General features: G+C 31.5%; 2 protein-coding genes across 2 annotated transcripts; both read left to right on the plus strand.

Moving 5' to 3' along the window:
* The first annotated feature begins 383 nt into the window (after positions 1–383).
* On the plus strand, positions 384–12455 carry LOC148312956 (endocuticle structural glycoprotein ABD-4-like). Its single transcript, XM_088270802.1, has 4 exons — positions 384–532; positions 1537–1655; positions 7513–7633; positions 11424–12455. The coding sequence occupies exons 1-4, from the start codon at positions 521–523 to the stop codon at positions 11568–11570; spliced, it is 399 nt and encodes a 132-aa protein (XP_088126928.1). The 5' UTR covers positions 384–520; the 3' UTR covers positions 11571–12455.
* An 8860-nt stretch (positions 12456–21315) lies between these two features.
* LOC148312957 (endocuticle structural glycoprotein SgAbd-8-like) lies at positions 21316–23039 on the plus strand. The gene is made up of 2 exons (XM_088270813.1): positions 21316–21376; positions 22567–23039. The coding sequence occupies exons 1-2, from the start codon at positions 21365–21367 to the stop codon at positions 22930–22932; spliced, it is 378 nt and encodes a 125-aa protein (XP_088126939.1). The 5' UTR covers positions 21316–21364; the 3' UTR covers positions 22933–23039.
* The last annotated feature ends 450 nt before the right edge of the window (positions 23040–23489 follow it).

The raw sequence follows: 23489 nt of genomic DNA on the forward strand, positions 1-23489 counted from the left end.
ATTATAAAAGTGGTATTACACAAAGTGAACGATGAATGATAAGGATGATTGTTTGCAAAGAGAGATTGGTGTGGCGTTCTATCCTCTCTGCTTACCCTTACGGGGAAGCTGTGTGATGGTAAGTTATTTATTCAGTTGGTTAAATGCCGATTTTCAATCTATGCAGTTTAGTAGTTCTCTGCGAATATTACCAGGACAGCAGAGCGAGGGGAGAGTGTCTGTGTAACTAAACTTCCCTACAATCAAGTTTTTAACACAAAGTGCGTTTATTGATATTGATACGTTGAAGATTGCCTCCATTGTGTCTGTGTGCGTAGAGGTCGCACGCGCGTCAGTGTGCGTGGGGAGTAACCTTTAAGTTCCGCGATGATCTACGAGTGTCTGGTACCATACGTTGTCAGCGCTGGCCAGCGATCGTATAAATAGCGAGGATGACACCGGACGATATCACAAGTTCACCAGTACTCCCTGTGCCAACATCCTACCAACGAACAGTGTAAACTAACCAACCCTATACAAAATGAAATTCATCGTAAGTTGTTCAGTTACTTCGATAAATATCGTTTCAACCCCTAGACGAAGCTTCCAGGAAACAAATTTGTGCTCAAAATTTAAAATTTCAAAAACATATTTTAAAATAGTGGATTATTTTTACAATTTTAAATAAACTAAATTTTATGTTCTTACAAATAAATTAAAAGTTATTTTCATTCATTTAAAATTCTGAATGTGACATAGTGTTTCATGCAAAAATCTGATTTTTGACATCTCAACATGGATGAAGAAGAATATAGAACTCTAGGTATTTACAAGCCTTATGACTTGTCATAGGCTGGTAAAGTGAACAATTTAATCCGTTTATGATAGGTCATCGCCCTTGTTAATACTCTAGACATACCTACTCTTCTTCATCTATATTGAGATGTAAAAAAAAATAATATTCCCAAGTGGAGAAAACCCAGATTTGTGTAATACAAGTTGTGAAAAAAATGCGTTTGTAAAAATTAAATTTTTAATGCATATCGTATTTGTTTTGTATTTTTACGAATATTTTAAAAAATGTCTAGTTATTGTTTTGAACTTTTAAACCGATGACGGTTAAATATCAAGCTGTTTTTTTTTAATAAATTATAAATGGGAAAAAATCAAGGGTGTAAAAATCACTTATTGCAGTAAGCTTGTATTACATTTGATATAAACTCAAATTTATACTTAATTTAACATTATATATGTACATTTTCTTGTACGTACTTAAAATATTTTTTTCAGAATTAAATTACCATGCTCAAGATTTAAAAAAAATATTGATAGCAAAATCTTTATTATAGCGTTGTAAAATAAAAGCATTGTTAATTTGTGGAATGATAATGTAACACTCCCCTTATCATTCACCGATTACTAAGTATAATACCACCTAAAAACATATTATTATCACATACAAATTATTTTTCAAAATCACTCTCAAACGAGTCTTATGAAGAAAAAAATCAGAAAATTGTGAGTTTTTTGATAAAATTTTGTTTTTTCCTTTCAAAGGTATTATGTTTCGCCATGGTTGCTGTGACCCTAGCTGCACCCCAAGGACCTTCAACAGAACCCATCCCCATTCTGAAACAGGAACAAGAAATCAACCCTGATGGATCATACAAGTGGAGGTAAGATTTTTATAAACAGTCGTCCTTAAACATTTTTTTGACTTGACATACACAATATTTCAAATCCTTATAAAAAACATAAATTATAGGGGTGTAAATAAAACTTTATATATTTTTATAAATTGTTTCGGCACTTTGGTCACATTGTAGTAATATTTATCCATTTATTATGTTTTACTTGGTAAACACCAAAATTTATTTAAGAATAGATTTTAAGAAGTAGTGATATTTACCAAGTGAAACTGAAATAAAAAATAAAAATTAAACATTGTTCAATTAGTCAGTTTTCATGAAATACTCTATTAAAATTTAGTATTATCCATAGTTTAGATTTTTTTAATGTCATAAAATAAATTATATTTCACAATACAGTGTCCACAAATTATTGTTCATAAATCTGGATTTGTCTACGTAGGAGTTATTTATATTGATATCACAACGAAGATGAAGAAAAATATAGAAGTCTATGTATTATTAACTAACGACCTTTCAAAGGCTGGTTTAAGTAATCACTTTAACTATTGATGATGGCTTGAACTAGAATGTTAAAAAAATTGTCAATTGAAACATAAATACATCTTCAAACAGAAAATTTGAGCATTATAGTTGTCAGTCAAGAATGGTGAATGATACACGTCTATAAACTGATCATTTAAACAAATCTATTACAGATCGTACACCCAGATTTATTTTATTATCTTCTTTCTTCTTTATCTGTATTGAGGTGTCTTGTATATATTTTTTTCTTTTTTAAATGTAATGATGAAATATATTTATTCACACATTATTACTGACCTTTCTTGTGACGCATCAATCTAGTAGTACGTAATTTGATTAAAATTCTGATATTTTGTAAACAATGGCAATAAATTCAGCTTATACGGGTAAATTCCATGACATCACGTCACTCAGTATGTGTTAGTTCAATGTCAGATCAATCTGTCAAGTGTTAATGAAATTTATAGTATTTATTATCTCAGATTAATTAACCAGTTATATGTTGTCACATGACGATGCTTTTGTAATATCGGAGGAATTATAATGTCAACAACGCAATTTAAGTTTATACATATATATATATATATATATATATATATATATATATATATATATATATATATATATATATATATATATATATATATATATATATATATATATATATATATATATATATATATATATATATATATATATATATATATATATATATATATATATATATATATATATATATATATATATATATATATACATATATATATTATTTTTTATCAATAATCTGGCATGTTTCATTATTGCAAGTACATAAGTATTATCAATAAAACGGTATGTTGAGATGGTTTGTTCAAAAAGCGGTCTTTTAGACTAATGTGCGGCAAAACGATGACTGATAGATGTGCGAATGGTGAAGTAAGGAAAGAATGCGAGGCTTAAACAAGCATTATCGGTAAAATTAATTAAGGTGTGTTGAGATGGTTTGGGGATGCGAATGGAAAGAACAGTTCAAAAAATTTATGAGGCGATTAAAGTTGGTAATAGAAACAGAGGAATACCGAGGGAAACTTGGCAAAATGAAGTATTTCAAGTACTTGAATGTAATCAAATTAGGAGTTGGAGTAATCGGGTGTTATGTATGAGCATATGAATAATTGTAGAAGAGAGGAAAATTGTTTGCACAGACAAAATTAAAATGAAAACAGTTAAACAGATTTATGGGGTGAATATGTCGGTAATAGGAGCAGTGGAAGACTGAGAAAAAATTGGCATGATTAAGTTTTTAAATATTATAATTTATTTAAAATATTGCTCAAGTCAACAGTTGGGATAATTGGTATGCATGTATTAGGAAATACGTGAATGTGGATTTTTTTCAAAAACATATTAGTATGGCATTTTCTCTCTTCCTACCCCTGCGGGGAAGCGACGTGATGATTACTTAGTCAGCTATTAAAATGTATGAAAAAATAGAATCACTGAAATCCGTGCATAATTTTATTATCAACCAATTAATCTACGATAAGTCGTGATTGCATAAAAACCTTCCCATAAGTTTTGTTTATAATTGTGGTCGAAATTGAATGTTCATTGTTGGCTGTATTATTTATCATAATTTGGTTAACACGTCATTAAAAATATCATATCGTCAATGCCAAATTTGGGTTGAATACCCATACGGAGCGAATGGATAACGAGAGAATGATTAAGAACATATATGTGGCGAATGTGAACTTGGAACACAGATCAATCAGAAGCTAAAATCTGGTGGTGTCAAAAGTCTGCGTAATCGGAGGGCATTTATGACTAGATGTGAAGGAAGCTAGGAGTGTATGTGGGGAAAAAAAAGTGTGGCGTTCCACCCTCTCTGCCTACTCCTGCGGGGAAACGGCGTATCGATAAAATTAATAAAGGTGTGTTGAGATGGTTTGGGCATGTGAATCGAACGAGTGAAGAAAGGATAGTAAAACAAATAAGTGGTTACTAATAAAAGCACAGGAAGACCGAGGAAAACTTGGCATTATAAAGTATTACTAATACTTGGATGTGGTCAGGTCATAAGTCGGAATAATCGCTGGGTATGTACCACATATGAGGAGACCCATGAATGTACAATACAATAGCGGAAGCGAAGATTATTAGGAAAGGTAAAGTTGTACGATGTTTGATCTGTTTTCTCTGTCTACCACTGCGGGAAGCAGCGTGCTGGTTAGTTCGTTAGTTAGTATACATATTTGTGATGTTGGGCGATTGATTGCATTAACATTTAAAAGCAAATAGCACAGCAGCCGAAGCCATTGTCCTATTGCCTAGACTTCAAAGTCCATTCATCATGCCGAAACCGCGCTGTCAAGAGAGACATTAGTGAAATTTGAAATACACGCCGCTGACCTGTATACAATGAGTTCGCTTACTTATTCATAAATATCACTCGTGACGGTTTGGATACAGATCTAATTACATAAGAGGCTTCTCTATGTTTCCGCCTTGCATCATACGGAAGACGGTTCAAATGCAAACATGATATTGGTAATGCATCTCTCTTTATACATGTATGTGGCGTATTTACTTCTACATATGATTATACATGTCGCCCACTCTTTCAAAAACGACATATATTACAGTATATCAAAAAACATGATTTTTCAGGAAATCGTTTTTAAAGTTTAAGAATACAATAAAATGTACTAAAAATAAATATCAAGCCACTTATTGAACTTTTTACTAAGCAACAGATCTTTTTAGGTAAAACCTGAAGGTTTTTTCTCCATTTGAAAAATATTTAGTTTATTTAAAAACATAATTAAACTATACCTTTTCTTCAAAATGCAAAAACAACACTTTCTGCCCTGTAGCGGGTAGTTATTAAGTTTAAAATATGCCGCTTTTTCTAGGATATAGTACATTTTCTGGGCATTCCGGAAACATGCACAACTAAACATTGACGATTTTTGATATATGACGTTGTTGAAAGGAGTGAGCGATGTGTATGTTGGCTATACGCGTTGTGTCATAATTAATTTAAAGAAAAAGTGGTATTCATTAAGTCAAATTTTAATTAAAAGTTGATAGATAATACCACAAAGCCTGCCGAATGAATACATGAAAATTAATATTTTTTAACATGTTTTTTTTTTTTAAATTACTTAACATCCAAGTGACTCTGAAATCTGGCTACGGCTTATGCAACACCGCTTATCGTTCCCTTACTTAAACTTAATAAGTTTTACAGCCTGTACCTAAACGTGAATGGATTAAGTCTTTATGTTCGAAATTACTTTAATTTAATGTAATTCATTTGTGAAAATTCTAGGCAAGTACCTACACACGCTATTTTTAACAAAAATAATTTGCACACTTTTTTAAAGTGAAACATTTTAGGCAGCAATTTGATGATCGATAATTGGATGAGAATTGAGAGTGAGATTTCAAGGACGCGTCACGTTTATCGGGCAAATATTTAATATTAGCTTTATACAGCAATGCATTGCTGAAGCCAGTCCAATTCAATGAAAAAGAAAGCACACATTTCTAATATGTTTCATTTGACAAAGCTTATGAAATATTAAAAATCTACGAATAAATAGTATGCAATACCCTATGCACTCAACGCGCATTTGTCTTAGAGATCATACATATTTCGACTGCATTCAGTCTACTTTCATCCTTCTTTTGCCAACTCCATGATTACTTCCATACATAAGGGTTTGGAACAAGGACTCCTTTGTGAACTGCCAGTTTGGCTTCCGCTGTAAGGCATGTTTGCTACAAATAATTTCAGTGGACCATTCAATCTGTTCCCAGCATTCGCTCTCTTCTCTATAACTTCATCAATCTTTCCATCGTCTTAATTATACGAAATCATAATTTTAAATATGACATAATATTTTATACTTAGACGGTAGCGTGAGTACGTCTAGTATAAATATTTCACAATTATTTAATTTTAAAATCTATTTTGTTTACTTATCATTATTTCAAATCGATTGAAATCCATTTGCTTTTTAGGTTAAATTTTGCAATCGTCAAATTACAAAACCATTTTGCTCATTCTATAACCATATTGGATTTGCGAAAAGGTTGAAGATGACACACGTCTCTTTGTGGCTATTATAATCTCAAGATAAATGATTGATGGATATTGATAAACCAATATTACCAGGGAGATAGTATTACCAAACGTTTAGAAGTGAAGTATGGATTTGGCAAAAGAAGGATGAGAGTAGACTGAATGCAGCCGAAATGCAATATCTCAGTACGGAAAAACCATGTATGATAGATGTTCAAATGGTGCAATAAGGAAGGAACGCAAAGCTGAGATAAGCATTATCGATAAAATTAAGAAAGATGTGTTGAGATGGTTTGGGCATGTGAATAAAATAAGTGAAGAAAGAACGGTTAAATAAATTCATATTATTTCGTAATGGGGTCTTTTCCAAACCATGTTTTTTAAACAGTACCCTCTCCTTCTGAAAGCAATGGCAGCGCCTTCTGTTGAACAAAATATTTTTTAACAGGTATCATACTTTTCAGTTATCCTCTGCTTCTGTTACCAACCACATTCGCCTTATAAACTATTATTTTTTCACTCATTCGATTCACATGCCCCAACCATCTCAACACACCTTTTAAATCCATTGGAAGTATACATGCATTGAACGTTTTCCTCTTCAGATGGTTGGAATGTTTGGGGGTCTTAGGACATTTCAAAACACTGGCCAACAATTTACAGCTTATATTTTGTAACTGGCATGAAAATACCTGATCTTTATGCATTTTGCATAGCTGAATTCAAAAACGAAAGCAAAAAAAATGTAGCCCTTCTGATTTTTTAGCTATGGATATTTTTAATTCTGATATTGACTAAAGTTTTTCTTATTATTTATATTTAAAAATATATAAACATATAATGTTATCGTATTCAATATTAATAAATTAATATATTTCCACTGTTACTCCATGATTATCAATACTTTTTTTTAATCCTTTAGACCTGTGACTTATACATGTCTAGATACCAACTACTATTACGGTTTCAACGTATGGGATCCATACAAACAATAATAAGACTGAAACATCAAAACTTGACGTGATACAAGCTTGTCACCATATAGACTTTGAATAAGAACGATTAACTTAGTCCAAATCAGACATCAATATTTAAGTTACAAAATCATTGTTGGCCAGTGTAATTTACCAAATGCAGCCCATCCTAAAGCTCTTCGCTTCTCTAGTTTGGATTCCATATTATCACTTCCCAGTTTGGCGTGTGACCCAAATAGACAAAGGTCTCAACTGTTGTGATATTTTGGCCTTTGATTTTTAATAACGAGAAATAAATGTTTCTATATTTTTTTAGTTATGAAACCGGAAATGGAATCGCCGCCGAAGAGCAGGGATATTTGAAGAACGCAGGAGATCCCGAGAAGGAGGCGCAAGTCGCCCAAGGACAGTACCAGTACACCGACCCTGAAGGAAATGTAAGGAAAACTACCCTTAAATAATTTTGACATCTCAACGTAATAGTTCAATAATCCGGTAGAAATATATCGTTTCTTTGTCTGACTACATACATAAATTCCATAATTGCAATTTATTTAATTATTAAAAAAATCTAAACGAGGGGGCAGGAGCGTGCATTACATATAGGCAGAAAATCAGTGCCTATCTTAACTTACCCGCGTGACATATAAACACGCAACCAGTACCTACCCTCCCTTACTAAAGTATTACCTATGTTACCTTACTACCTACCTCTATTGCCTACCTTAGTAAGTAGTACCAGCTTACCTTATTACCTACCTCTACTGCCTACCATAATTAATTATTTTTGCACGCCACTGCGAGAGCGTTACTTACGTCAGGATATGATTTTTTTATTGGAATGTAAAGATGATGAAAATTAGGCGCTTAAAAACAAGAAATTAGGTTTCGTAAAATATATAGACAATATCAATATCAAACAATATCAAGTATCAAATTAAATTAAATACGACATGAAATTATCGTCTGAATTCATTTATCTATTAACTATTAATGTATTTAGACATCTCAACATAGATGAAGAAAACTATGGAAGTCTTTTTATAAGATTTATTGATTCGGCATTAACTTTTTGGAGTGACATGATGATTATTTCAACAACAACAAAAAACTCTTGTAGATTACCATTTATTGAGTTGTATTTCGGTAGTTTTCGAAACTAATTGGACACGATTAGTTTCGAAAACTACAGTTGTTTTCTTCTACAAATGAATAGTAAACCTGAATATTTATTGTGCTAGTTAGTTTACTATTCATCTATAGATGAAAAAACTGTAGTTTTTTAAACAACGTAGTCATGTGTAATGAAATAAAATTCAATAAGTGGCATTATACAAGTATTTATTTTCTTTTAAATAATCTACATGTCATTCCACAAAGTTAATGCCGAATCAATAAATACGATAATAATGTTTAAATAAGACTTCCATATCATTCTTCATCTATTTTGAGATGTCTTAATGCATAAATAATAAATATCTGAATAAATTCATATGATAATATCATAGCATTATTATCTCATAAATTACATACGCTACCTTCGCAGTTTGCTTATGAATTCACTAAAATCTCTACCGTATAACATTGTATCGCAAAGTGTGTGCCGCGGCACACTGGTGTACCGTGTTGATTAGTTGGTGTGCCGCGGAAAAAAGTCTAGTTTTGTGAAAATATCACAATTCCTCCAAATTTGGATAGCCCGTGCTCAGTTAAGTAGGCTCGCATTTCGTATCAAACATAATATATTGAATCTCGCTCACTCCTTTCAACAACGCTATATATCAAAAATCGTCAATTTTAAGTTGTGCATGTTTTCGGAATGCCCAGAAAATGTACTATATCTTTAATGTACTATATATTTTTTATTTGATATTTACCCGCTACTAGGCAGAAAGTTTTGTTTTTGCATTTTGAAGAAAAGGTATTGTTTAATTATTTTTTAAAAATATACTTAACATTTTTCAAATGGAGAAAAAACATTCAGGTTTTACCTAGAAAGATCTGTTGCACAATAAAAAGTTCAATAAGTGGCTTGATATTTATTTTTATATTTTTAAAATTTAAAAACGATCTCCTGAAAAATCAAGTTTTTAGATACATGACGTTGATGAAGGGAGTTAGCGATATGTTACCATAATATGGTAAATATACACCTCTAAAATTTCTTAATTTGGTAGGTGTACCTCGGATAGAAAAAGTTTGCAGAATAATATACTGCGTACCCATTACATCACGTCTATAGCAATTGTTATGCTGTTTCTTGACATGACCTATTGAACTTCAAACAGAGTATACCACCGAATGGTTTCGTCAGAGCCAGAACACATGTTGAAACCGAGAGTGTGCAATATTGTACCTTTGTGTATCTCGCGTGAGTGTGCCAGTTATTTATTTTAATCAAATTCGGAAAAAATGTCTCGGCGATGTATTGTTAGGAAATTTTACCCAAAGGTCGACAACATGGCGTATTTTAAAACAATAAACAATAATGTCACAACTATTTCTGATTTAATTATCTCAGATAATATAGATAATAATAATTAATTGATATAAGGGAAAATATAAAATGAATTCGATCAATATAATTTTGAATATAATTTGAATTTAATTGCTTCTATATATTTTTTTTAAATCTGAGCATAGATGAAGAAGAATATATTATAAGAATATATAAAAGAGGGCTGGGAATTTATAGGGTTTGCAACCATCATATCACTCACTCCTTTCAACAACGTCATGTATCAAAAAACTTGATTTTTCAGGAGATCATTATTGAAGTTTAAAAATATAATGTAATGTATAAAAAATAAATATCAAGCCACTTATTGAATTTTTAATGTGCAACAGATCTTTTTAGGTAAAATCTGAATGTTTTTTCTCCATTTGAAAGCACAAAACCCTTTCTGCAAAATGCAAAAACAACACTTTCTGCTCTGTTGCGGGTAAATATTAAGTAAAAAATATGCCGCTTTTGCTGGGATATAGTATATTTTCTGGGCATTTCGAAAACATGCACAACTGAAAATTTACGATTTTTGATATATGACGTTGAAAGAAGTGAGGGATATGTTCTCAAATTAGTTATGAAGAAATCAATTTTATATTCAATCGATGATATCGCGTAATAATATACGATATTTGTCAGTAAAATAAATAAATAGTCATGTCAATTGTGTCGTCAAAGTGTCGGCTTGAGGTCCCGTGGTTAGTGTCGCGGACTCTCGAGTTTCTCGGTTCGAACCAACTCTACCACAATTTGAAACCTATTTCGAATAATGAGCCGCTTAGGCTCACATAAATTGTATGAAATTGAAATATTTGTGTAAATAATAAAAACACAAATATTTCTTTTTTTTAATTCAAAAAATAAAATAAAAATTCAATTTAATATTAAGTAACATAATAGCTCAAAATGAGTGATAATCGTTATTCACTTTGCTCGTCAGAATTGTCTAATTGTCGTTTGTGTCCAACGCTGAGACGTTGCATGTTAAATGACCCACTGGTAATTTTTTTGGGTCACTCTGGCGGTAATAAGGTAAATAATACTTTGTAAATTCTGACGCAATATAAAGACTTGTACCTACTCGGTATTGTGTACGTAGAGGATTATAGGTAATTGAATGATAATACGATTTCATACTTGACTTTTTACACAGTTTTCGCTTTTTATTGGTATTTAATATTTACTCAACGCAACGATAGATGGGGCCGAGAACTCACTTATGAAATAACGTATCAAGTTTATGATATACATAGTAAATGGGTTTACAAAATTTGAGTAGTGTGGTAATAATCAAGTATATGTATATTAATTTCTAAAATGTTTTTTTGGTGACACTTTGTTTCTACCACTTTTCTGGTCCTATATTTGTACATTTTTGGTATTGAAAATGAGAAGATGCTTGTCGAAAATTAGTATAAAAAAATAAAAATGATTTAAAACTACACATGAATTTTATTAGTCTTAGGGTATTAGCAAAAAGGCCACAATAATTTTAAAATATTTAAATTGAATACAGTTCGTTATTTTCAGCATTTAGATTCAGCAGTCACTTTTTTTAGATCCATTTTTTTACCACTTTCATGTGATGTGAAATGCATTTAAACACGAGCTACAAAAGATTTGAATAAATAGTGGTATTTACCAAATAAAATTTGGCTTTTTAAAAGAATCTGACAAAAGTATATTTCTTTATAAAATTTTAATGTTTTTTTTCTTAACAGCTCATCCGTGTGACTTACATCGCTGATGAGAATGGATTCCAGCCTCAGGGTGACCATTTGCCGACCCCACCCCCCATTCCGGAAGCGATCCAGAGGGCTCTAGCTTACCTTGCCACCGCCCCACCTCAACCGGAAGACCGCCAATAAATTACCCTTCAGCTAAACGACAAATCGACACCATATTATATAAATGAGATAATCAAATTACTTAAATAACACGTGAAATATCCAAGAATGATCGACTGTATGTGCAGACAAATGTATATATATAGTATCTTCTTCCTGGCTCCATTCCAACTTATCGTCTTTGTTGACTTTTGGAGTCAGCTCTCCTCATCCTCAGGTTGTAGGCCCTTCTGTCATGGATAACGTCACCTAGGCCATGCCTTTAAATCATGTTTTCTTTCTGAAACATCCATGAATTATTTTACTTCCTCTCGAAGAAGATCCATGGTGATTGCCTGGTTCACAATATGATCTCTTTTGTCCTTTATATACATCTATAAATATACCTCTCTCCCTTCAAATCCTTACCCGATCCTACTCCCTTATATTGCCAAAAATCAATTATCATATATCCCTTATTATGTTTGGTGTAAAACAAAACATAAACCTTCTTATTTCACAATATTTTGGTTGTGCTCAAATCTAGGTTTCTCCACTTAGGAGTTATTCTTATATTTTGTCATCTCAACATAGATGAAGAAGATAAATCATATTTTCGTATTATTTTGTTTACATAAAATACGTGTTTATACGATCATTCCTGTTTATTTCCCGTGGCTGATAAATATGAAAAAAAAAATACTCCTAATGATGCATTTAAATTAAAAATGTACAGGACTGATTTGTAAACGTTTTAAATCTACTTGTGTTAGCATGTGTATGTGAATATTGTATATTTTGTCAATAATTATGTATATGAGTGAATTTTTTGTGTAAATATGTATCTCATTATGTAATTTGTAAACATCCCGGATATGATGCAGTTTGTAAAAAGATTGAACATATAAATATACTATGGAAGAGAAATTAATTTTCTTTTATTTCATTTTCAGGCCATTGTCTCTTTTTTATTTTGCAACAATCACATTTCTTTAACAAATATTCAGGATTTCATAAATTTCAGATGAAAATGAATCATTCAATGCAATACCGTATAATGTTTCAAAACGACTCATAGCAGCAGTTCAACACTTGACTGATTTTTAACAGAGAAATTCATCATCATAATACACGAAGACATAATAAAATACACGTGGAACCGATAAAAATAATTTAGTTTGAAGAAAAAACATTGCAATATATTGTCTACACCCAAATTAACCAGCTGCCTGACATCTTATAACTTTAAAAAGATATTTGTGTTGGTTATAAGTTATATTTTCTCATTTATTACCTTTAAACAGGCTTCTTAATTTTTGTTTTTTTTTTATATACCTGTTTTCCTAAATTCTAATCCAAAATGTATGGAAGAGAAGTATGGAATAGACAAAACCAGGATGAAAATCGACTAAATGCAGTAGAAATGCGATCTCTCAGTGCGGAAAAACCATGTATGATAGATGTTCCAATGGTGAAATAAGGAAAGAATGCAAGGCTGAGATAAGCATTATCGATAAAATTAGGAAAGGTGGGTATGTGAAACGAATGACTGAAGTCAGAACGGCAAGACAAATTGATGAAGTGGATGAAATTGGAAATAGGAGCAGAGGAAGACCGAGAAAAACTTGGCATGATTGAGTATTTTAAATTCTTTGAAAAAGGTCAGGTCAGGAGTCAGAAGTATCAGCGGGTATGTTGGAGGAGATAAAGACAAAATAATGTGTTTGCAAAGACAGATTGGTGTGGCATTTTATTCTCTCTGCCTACCCCTGCGAGAAAGCGGCGTGATGATAAATTACATCAACATTTTAATGAATCACCAAGAACTTTTTCAAAATAAAAATTTCAAATAATTACATTAATTGATTCGGCAGACACTTTGTAGTAATATCTATCCATTTCAATTCGAATTCCACATGGCAAATACAACTATTATCGTAATAGTGGTATTTACTAGGTAAAATTTAAATAACCAATTAAATAACTCATTCTAAGAATTTTCCGACAGTTTTGTGCGTACAATTTTCTTTAAATGTGAAGGCCGATATAAATGAATGAGAAGATAATCGATGTTCTGATATCCTGGTAAATAAATTACTTGAGAATTACGTGTATTATACAAAGTTTAAATTAAATTTGATATTTAATATGATTACTGTTATGTACTTAGATGGTAGAAAATGATCAGATATAATTTGCCAGTACTTTGCCATTAGATTATTATAAATAAGTATAACCATGTTTTTTAAATGTTCAAGTACTATCTACCCTCTCATTGCAAAAAGCCATATATGGTATCAAACGTTTTGATCAATATAACTAGTCTGTTTTTGGTTGGTCGGATGTACTGTACTTATTTATTTTTAGTAGATAAATAAATAAAGACTAAATACCACCTGTACAATGCCTGCATTGCTCCTGTTCTCTTATACGGCTGTGAAACATGGCACCTTACAAGGGCCCAGAGCAGCCGTGTACTGAGCTTTGAGAATAGGTGTCTGCGAAGAATTTTAGACGTACGGTGGTTTGACATTGTGAGGAATGAAGAGATAAGGCGTAGGACGAAGCAAATCTTGGTCACAACTGTCGTCAAGAAAAGGCGATTCAGTTGGCTAGGCCATGTACTCCGCATGCCTCCCGAGAGCCGCCATCAAGCTTTACTTTACAAGGTATCAGGTTCGCGCCGCCCAGGACGACCACTGTTGACAATTTGTAGACAGTTCTCGTCTGAACTTCGGGAGCATGCAAGAAAGCCGAGAGGAAAGCCTAGAGACAGTTTGTGGACTCCATATGCTTCGCAAAGGGAGCGGATATGGTTTAATTAACACCTAAAGCGCGATGGCCTCAAACAAAACGCGCCCAGCGGTGGTGGGTCTGATCTGACCCAGTACAGAAATCGCCTTTTAGGCGTTTTTCGTCGGGTTTTTATATTTTATATATTATTCAAAATAGCCTACATAGCAATAGGATAATGTGTCATAAGTTTTGTATGAGAATTTTCAAGTTTTTGATAGTTTTGAAATTAAATTATCCAAGCGCATTATTTTACATCCAAACGCGACAGCGCGCTGCGGCTCACTACCACAGACTAACTAATTTATATACTCGCTACTACCGCGGAGCATGTCACACGCGCATGTAGCATGGTTGGCAATAAAGCAGTGATTGTAAACATTTTTATTTTTACTGAATTCAAATAATTTGTGTTTTTAATTTTATAACTATATTTTAAGTCAACATCATAACAGATAGAATTATTAACAAAATGCAACTAAGTAATTATCTTCAAATATAAAACGTGGCAGTTAGCTCCAAAAACCACAAAATGATTCTAGGATTTTGAGTTAATGTTTCAAGATAAATTTTTGTCCATAATGCAATTAAAATTCATTTTAAATACAGTGAAAATATTTAAATTTTCATTGAAAAATATATACGGAATTGCCCAAAATGGTGTAAATATTCATTTAAAGTTCGCCATTTCTTACATAAACATTTTGCGGGTTTTAGAAATTATGAATACAATTTTGTACGAAACCAAATAAAACTAATTATTATAAAAATTTTATATACAAGTTCGTTAGACATAATAGGTATGATATTTAATTTTATTATTGACCAATAAATTATTACCAAAAAATAAGAGGACAATCGGTACTTTTCTTGTTGAAATCGATGTTTTTATCACTTACTGACATTTCTTATAAAACCACGTTTTCCGTTGCACTTTCAAATTCTGAATCTAAGGTTTTTGAATTCTAAATCACTGTCATCTGCACTATTCTCTCACTTTTCTTTCACTTTTAGAACTGTCCAAAAGTCGTTCAATCTCGTCATGAGATAATTATTTTTTTCCTGCCATTGTGGTAAAGTGTCGAAAAGATTTAAAAAAAATAAAACTATAAATCGTTCAAATATAAAACAGTTTATTGTGAAGGTCTGTGTTTTGTAATATTAATATTTTTTAAATGTAGATTTACTTTATAGTCTATATATATGATATTTAATCCGTCATACAAGTAAACAAATAAATCAGTTAAAAACAAATATAAAAAAAAAACAATAAACGGAAACAATCGCCAAAGATTGACAATGTATGCTTTTGTTTTTGGGATTTCAAAATCACGGCAGACGGCACACTAACACATTGATAGCGAACAACTGACCTTACTCAATATGATTTTTGATATTTTATTTGTTCTTTTTTTTTAAATAACTCATTTGAATCTGGTCCAATAATTTTCGTTTGTATCTCAATTTGTAGGTAATTTTATGAAGAACGATTACACTTAAAGAAAACGACGTAAACAAATTACCTATTACGTAATCAATAATTTTCCGCGATGGTGGGTCTGACCAGACCCACCATCGCAGAGGAGGTGTTAATTTAAATTAATTTAATTATCTACTAAATTCTACTTCTTCTTCTGTGCATATCATGTCAGATCCCCTTGACTTGAAAAAATAGCTTCCACTTGACAAAACCTTATACAATAGATGCTAAGAAGAGTAAAAATTTTGATTGAGCTAAAATGAGATCGTATTAAATATCGATTTGTGATAAAACTAATAAACAAAATATTTTACAAAACTTTTTACGAAAATACAACAAAAAAGTTTTGTTTCAATTAATCTGTTCGATACTGTAGTGGCAAATTGTCGAAACATAACCCCCTCATTTAACAGGGACAGGGATGTCTGTAGGCCGTGAGAATATAAGAGCTAAAGTCGAGGTAATGGAGTCAAAAGGTCGTCTGCGATATTGTGAATTTGTGATGAAATCTTCAAGCCGATCTGTGTGAGTCGCCAATTGTTGCGTTGTCAAATTCTCATTAACTCCGAATAATAACGAAATATTGGTATTCCAATAAGTTGAACAATATTTCACTTAACACGCTATAATATAGCAATCAGAAATGCAGTAAAAATTAGTTCAAAAATGAATCATACGATACTATTTTCTATCAAAAGTCACTGTTTGGTGTGTTTTATGGGCAGGTGGAATCATTGGCCCATATTTATTTTAAAGACGATCCTGGCTAGAATGCAGTCAATGGAGAGCGCTACAGAACAATGAATACTTTATAAAATAAATTAACTTTGTTTTCACCCTTTTTTATTAATACAATTTAACCTACCGGTTTCAACAAGAGCCTTGTCATCATCAGGGTTTATTTTTGATGATGGCAAGGATCTTGTTGAAACCAGTAGGTTAAATTGTAGTAATAAAAAAAAGTGGTGAAAAAAAAGTTTATTTATTTTGTAAAGTTTATAAAATGTGCCACCAAGTATCTGCGAAAAACATTCAAGAAACAATGAATACTGACTTCTTCGTACCTCAGTTTAACGGCATTGATGTGAAAGAGCTGTGGTTTCAATAAGATGGCGCAACATGCTACACGGTGGGTGCCACCATCAATTTGAATTTGAATATCTCTTAAAAACACCATATACCATTTACTCGTATAAACGAGGCCTGTTCAAATAATACATTAATCTGACATCATTAAACCAAATGTATTTTATTTATTCTGCATAGAAGTTACATGTCTAGGTCCCCCTTCAAAATAGTCACCTTCCCGACGCACACACTTATCCCAACGGTATTCCCACTTTTGGAAAGAGTCCTGGAACGCTTCTTTTGTGATGTCCTTCAGCTCATTCATCGCATTTGCCTCAATCTCGGGAATCGTCTCAAATCTTCTTCATTTCAAAGGTCTTTTGGGTTTGGGGAACAATAAAAAGTCAGAAGGATCAAGATCAGGTGAGTAGGGTGGGTGGGGAAGAACAGTGATCGAGTATTTGGCCATAAAATCACGAGTTTTGAAATCTAAATGAACTAGATCATTGTCGTGATCGTTGTTGTTTCATCAGCTATTTTATTTACTATGAAAATCCTTGATTTTTGGCACAGAAAGGAGACTGATTTTATATGTATATAAATAAATAATTATTGAGATTATTCATGATAATAATTTATTTTAAATTTCCCCTCAGCTCATCGCTTTAACTTTGAATGGTAGTTAATGCCCTCTGTGTGTTAGATACGAAACTATAATCATAGAAATCCACTTACTTTATTATGTTGCACAAGTTTACATAATATCTAAGTATTTCCTAGAACAGAGCTTTTAGTCGTTTACATTAGATCTATTGAAGTCGGCAGTACAAACATTTAAAAATTAGACTGGTTAAAAAAAAATAAACGCCATTAGAAAATAAAATCCTGATTCGTTGTAACAACATTTTAGAAAATTTTCTTAAAGAAATAAATATAAAATATTGTTTTTAACCGCTATTGATTGTGGCACCATTATTTCAATCCTTTTACGTGTTCATCCCTAAAGAAGACAAGGTGCTTATCGAAACCAGTTGGAATAAAAGTACCAAAAATAAATGTTTAATTTTATTTTAATGTATTATTTACCCTTTAATGTTTAAAAAACGACGAATAACGTTGACATCGACGTAGTAATACTAAATATTTTTATTTTTTATTATTAACAGAAATTGTATACATTTATTTAAATCACAATCTTTAACGTATTGAAAAAAATCATTTTGCAGAGACCCACCAAGCCACCTTGTGTGTCTTGTCGGTGGAACTCTTTTTAAATATATTTTTTATTGTTTTTAATTATTATAACCTAATACAATATTGGTATTACTATACTATTATTATAACCTAATTATATGCACACAAAAAAGAGCGAAATATTAAGAATATATACATTTTGCAACTTTCATAAAATTTACTCCCTTTGCCTTAAAATACAGAATTTTATTTTGACCTCTAACATCCGTCAGCAACAAATTTAAAACGTTCGGAACGATATATTGCAGTGTTCGACTCCCATTTTTATTATTTATTCTTGATATTAGCGATTTGATTTCGTTAGCAAAAATATAAGTAAGAATTTGGGTTTAAAATTAATGCTTTACGTTGTATGAGAGCAGTAGGTACTATTTAATTTCTATTATACAGGGGTGTAATGGGATTATTATCATTAAATATTAAATTGTTTAACCTGTATTAAGAGTACATGTATTAAAGGAGTGTGTAAGAATATTATCATAAATAATATTACAACCGCTTTTTTTTAGGTTTTTTCCACATTTATTATATTTGACCAATGATATGTTTTGTCGTTAGCGACATCATTAGACTGGTGATGTCAGTAACGACGAAACTCGATCATTGGTTATGTAAAATAATGTGGAAAAAACTATAAAGATGCTATTTTACTAAATAAAATATAGTTCCACCGAGAAATTCCAATGCAAAACATAAATATTACCATATTATTTTTTGACATCTCATCAAAGATGAAGTAGAATACAGAAGTAAGGGCATTTACCGGGCTGACGACCGTCATACGTTGGTTTAAGTGATTCTACCCATTATTGACAACCACGCTACTCAAATTCTTGGAAGTTCTATATATATGAACGAATTTTAAAACATTATTCTTGAAACACTAGAACTTCACAAGAGGCATCTATTGGTGAGATGAAAAGAAGTTTTTTATTGAGCAGAAATCCTTTTATTAGTATGTGAAGTCCGAATCCTGGATTATATTCACACACGTGAGAAACGCCAGAAAACATCATTTTCATTTTTATTATTTAAGCTTATAATTTGACCAGATAATTTATTTACAACATTTGAGTGTGTCCAAATACTTGTTCACAAAATCTGGATTATCTCCAATTACATAACATTAAAATAACTCCTGTAATTGGAGATAATCCAGATTTTGTGAACAAGTATTCGGACACACTCAAAATGTTGTAAATAAATATTATAAAATTTTTTGTTTGACAAGTATCGCAATGACATGTATTTCATATATAACTAAATCTCACACATTGTATTTACATGTAAAATGTACATATGTACATGTCTTGGCAATTGACGAATTATTTTGAGACAAGTTTAACGTGTATATTTCTCAAAATACTAAATTAGTAGTCAAATTTCATCAACATTTTTCGAAAATCCTCCTGACCTTTGCTAGATATGACAAACATCAGACTAGAGTATACTGACGCAACTTTACAGACAATTTCTTCACTAAGCGGGGAGTCTTCAAATACGAATTATTTGGATTTTTTAAATTGATTTTTTCTTGATAAATCTACTTTTTCTTAAAATCTATTTTGACATGTCGCTCACTCCTTTGAACAACGTCATAAATCAAAAAACTTGATTTTTCAGGAGATCGTCTTAAAAGCTCAAGAATATAATGAAATTTATTAAAAATAAATATCAAGCCGCTTATTGAACTGTTACTGTGCAGGTAAAACCTGATGGTGTTTTCTCCATTTAAATTTTTTTAGTATATTTAATAAACTAATTAAACAATACGTTTTCTTCAAAATGCAAAAACAACACTTTCTTCCCTATAGCGGGTAAATATTAAGTTAAGAATATGCCACTTTTGGTGGGATAAAGTACAAAACCGAAAATTGACGATTTTTGATATATGACGTTGTTGAAAGGTTGAGCTATGAATGTATTTCGATTTCATTTTCAAACACCGTATGATGCAAATTTTGAGATATTTTTAAACCCCTGCATAAACGATAGTGCATAGAGCACTGCATCATATAAACATAGTGTTATCTTGTTCGTTAACACATGAAGGAAAGGTAATCAGCCGCCCGCTTTAGGTACCAGTACAGGGTAATATTGAATAATAATAATCCAAAAATTTTAAAAATTTTACATATTGAAGACAGTATTTTTAATAGATGCAAAACATATCTGAATGAATCACAATATACCCTTTTCCTTTAAATTTCAAGTGCAAAAAATAGTCTTTAAAGTGTAAATTTATGACAAATAATAATGAATATTTTTTTTATTTTTTATTTTTTGGTTCCTAGTAAGTATCCTTTATAAATAAATATTTAAAATTTGAAATCGTTATAATGATGTACATAATTGTGAGAATTATTTTCAGTGTTTAGTCGTTTACAGTTGGTAGCGAAAAGCTAACTAGTCGACTTTTGGTATTGAATGTTTTAATTGGATCCAATTTCACATGTTTGTCACAAGAGAATTTCATAGAAAAAATTGGGACAACCTATTCAACATAACAACAATGATTTTGTAGCTGAAATATTGATGACTGATTTGGACTAAGTTAATCGTTCTTATTCAAAATCTATATGGTGACTGGTTCTTATTCAAAGTCTATGTAGTGACAAGCTTTCATCACATCAAGTTTTGATGTAACAGCCAAATTTATGTTTGTATGGACCCCATACGTTGAAACCCTAATATTGGTTGGTATCTAGACATGTTGCAGTCTAAGGTCTAAGTTATTTATAAAAAAAGTATTGATAATTATGCAGTAACAGTGGAAATAAATTAACTTATCAATATTGAATACGATAGGTTTTTATATATATTTTTACATTAAAAATAAGATAAACTTTATCCAATATCAGAGTTAAAAATATCCATAACTAAAAAATCTGACGTGCTACATTTTGTATGGTTTCGTTATTGAATTCAACTATGCAAAGTGCAAAAAGATCAGGTATTTTCATGCCAGTTACAAAATAAAAGTTGTAAATTGTTGGCCAGTGTTATTATTTTAAATGAAATGCACTGCCGACAATTCCAGTCACCGGCATAGACTCCCACCTTAATGTATTATCAAGAAGGCCTGTGCAAATCTTTTAGAATCGAGACAGTGGAATTGCACAAAAGCGATAATGTCGTAAGAAGATTTTTCTGATTCTGATTCCTTTCATATAAATAGCTAGAGAGATGTAATCTCGACACAGTGCTCCGACATTCAACTTGATCACAACTCACTATCAAAATGAAAACAGCTGTAAGTATTTTGAATATTAAAAGGATTGTTGACTTTGTGGTAGGGTGATACAACACTCTTCTTAAATAAGAGGTCTTAAATTAGATTACTTAGAAATATTAGAAATAAAAAAGGCAATTAATAATAATTTACTACAGTTCGTTATTAAATATGTTTCCAATCACTCAACATCCCTGATCCTTTTTGACTGTGACTGCTAATCAATACAAAAAATAAAGCCACTTAAGATCTATCCAAGCTCCTTTGCCTAACCGTCAAAATATTTTGAATATTGTAAAGTAGATAGTGTTTTAGTATTAATCAGTCTTGATAAAGAAGCGTTTAGCTTCGAAACAGGTAAACATTATAATTAAGTAACAAAAATATATTTATAGTGATTTTAAAACAAAGTTACATTTTTATTATGTACTATTCTTATCATTCATCGTTTACTTTATTTAGTGCCACTTAAAAACACTACTTCACTACTTCATGTAGTCTACATTTGACCTGATGATGACCTGGAATGATAATTTTGAAATCAATAGTCATTTAGTAGTGTTTTCTAGTGGAAATACACAAAGTGAACGATGAATGATAAGGAGAGTGTAATACAGGTTTTTCACTTGAAATTTGTGCATACTGAATTTTACATACTAAATTGCACACCTTTCAAAACGAATTTGACGCTGTTTTGTATTTTATAAAAAACTAAGAATTATTAAACTTTATTAAAATTAGTACTACACATACCGTCAGTGTGAAAAACCTGCCCGCATCCTTTATTCGTAAGACAAACAAGTGCGTTAGTCATCAAGTTGGCAAGTCTGCGCCGCGCGCTGTCATAGTCTGTGCGCGCGATATGTACTCAAGCTTCTTACCTTATGATTTTTTCATTTATTTCTATAAAATATGTTTCTTATGCCAATTTATTTTACCTGTTGATTGTTTTTATACTTTGCCATGTGTAGGTATTAGTTTTGGTTATTTAAAAAAATATATAATTTGATATATGTGTTCCAGTCTTGTTAACCTTAATCCCATGTCCCAAAATGAGAAATAGAAATTTCTCATCGGGAATATTATATGTATATATGACTTGTGTTTGCAATATGTTTTGAAATAAATGAAAAAAAAATAAAAATAAAATAAAGTTTTCAGACAAAATTTTCAAAGACGTGTTTGGATATAAAATAAATGTTTATTTTCAGTTAATCTTCTTGGTATGGTGCGCGATGACGCTCGCGGAAGAACCGGTGGCAATTCTCCGTCAGGATTCCATCGTCAACCCTGATGGAAGCTACCAATGGAGCTACGAGACGGCCAACGGAATCTCCGCCTCTGAAAGCGGAGCTCTCAAGAACGCTGGAAACCCTGAATTGGAAGCCATGGCGGCCCAGGGACAATTCCAGTACACGGCTCCAGACGGTCAAGTTATCCAGCTGTCATACGAAGCCGACGAAAACGGCTTCAGACCCGTCGGAGCTCATTTACCAACGCCTCCACCCATCCCGGCTGATATACAGAAGGCACTGGACTACATTGCGAGCCTGCCACCGCAGGCGCTGCAGCAATGATTCACATCCGACCATCTCTCGTTCAAAATATCATGCAGACATTGTGATATTCGAAATAATACTTTTGTAAATATATTATAGTCTTAATAAAAATAGGTTATTACGACTGCAAGAATTTTATTTCAAAATAGTATTAAGCTTTCAAATAACTACATTTTGACATATCGGCATACCATAGATGAAGAAGAATATGGAAATTTTCTTTTTTGACATCTCATCAAAGATTAAGAAGAATGTAGAAGTCTGGGCATTTACGGGGCTGACGACTACTTTATCTTTGATGAGATGTCAAAAAATAATATGAAAATAACTCCTGTAATTAAAGATAATCCAGATTTTTTGAACAAGTATTTGGACACACTCAAAATGTTGTAAAGAATATGGAACTCTGGGTATTAACAGGACTTATGACTTATTATAGACCGCATAAAAATGCAATTCCATCACGAAGTGTCAGTGGATAATATAAATCTATTATAGACCGATTAAATGATCACTTAATACACGTCTGACATTCACCATTCTACCCATGATTGACAACCACACTTCTCGAATTT

This window comes from Brachycentrus maculatus, unplaced genomic scaffold (assembly GCF_059751285.1).
Source record: "Brachycentrus maculatus isolate JH-2025_06_01 unplaced genomic scaffold, ASM5975128v1 h1tg000028l, whole genome shotgun sequence".
Classification (NCBI taxonomy): domain Eukaryota; kingdom Metazoa; phylum Arthropoda; class Insecta; order Trichoptera; family Brachycentridae; genus Brachycentrus; species Brachycentrus maculatus.

Excerpts from the sequence above, each read along its gene's own strand:
- LOC148312956 (XM_088270802.1), top strand. Across the intron at positions 1,656-7,512 it reads GATGGATCATACAAGTGGAG|TTATGAAACCGGAAATGGAA; the intron begins GTAAGATTTTTA and ends ATATTTTTTTAG. Across the intron at positions 7,634-11,423 it reads ACACCGACCCTGAAGGAAAT|CTCATCCGTGTGACTTACAT; the intron begins GTAAGGAAAACT and ends TTTTCTTAACAG.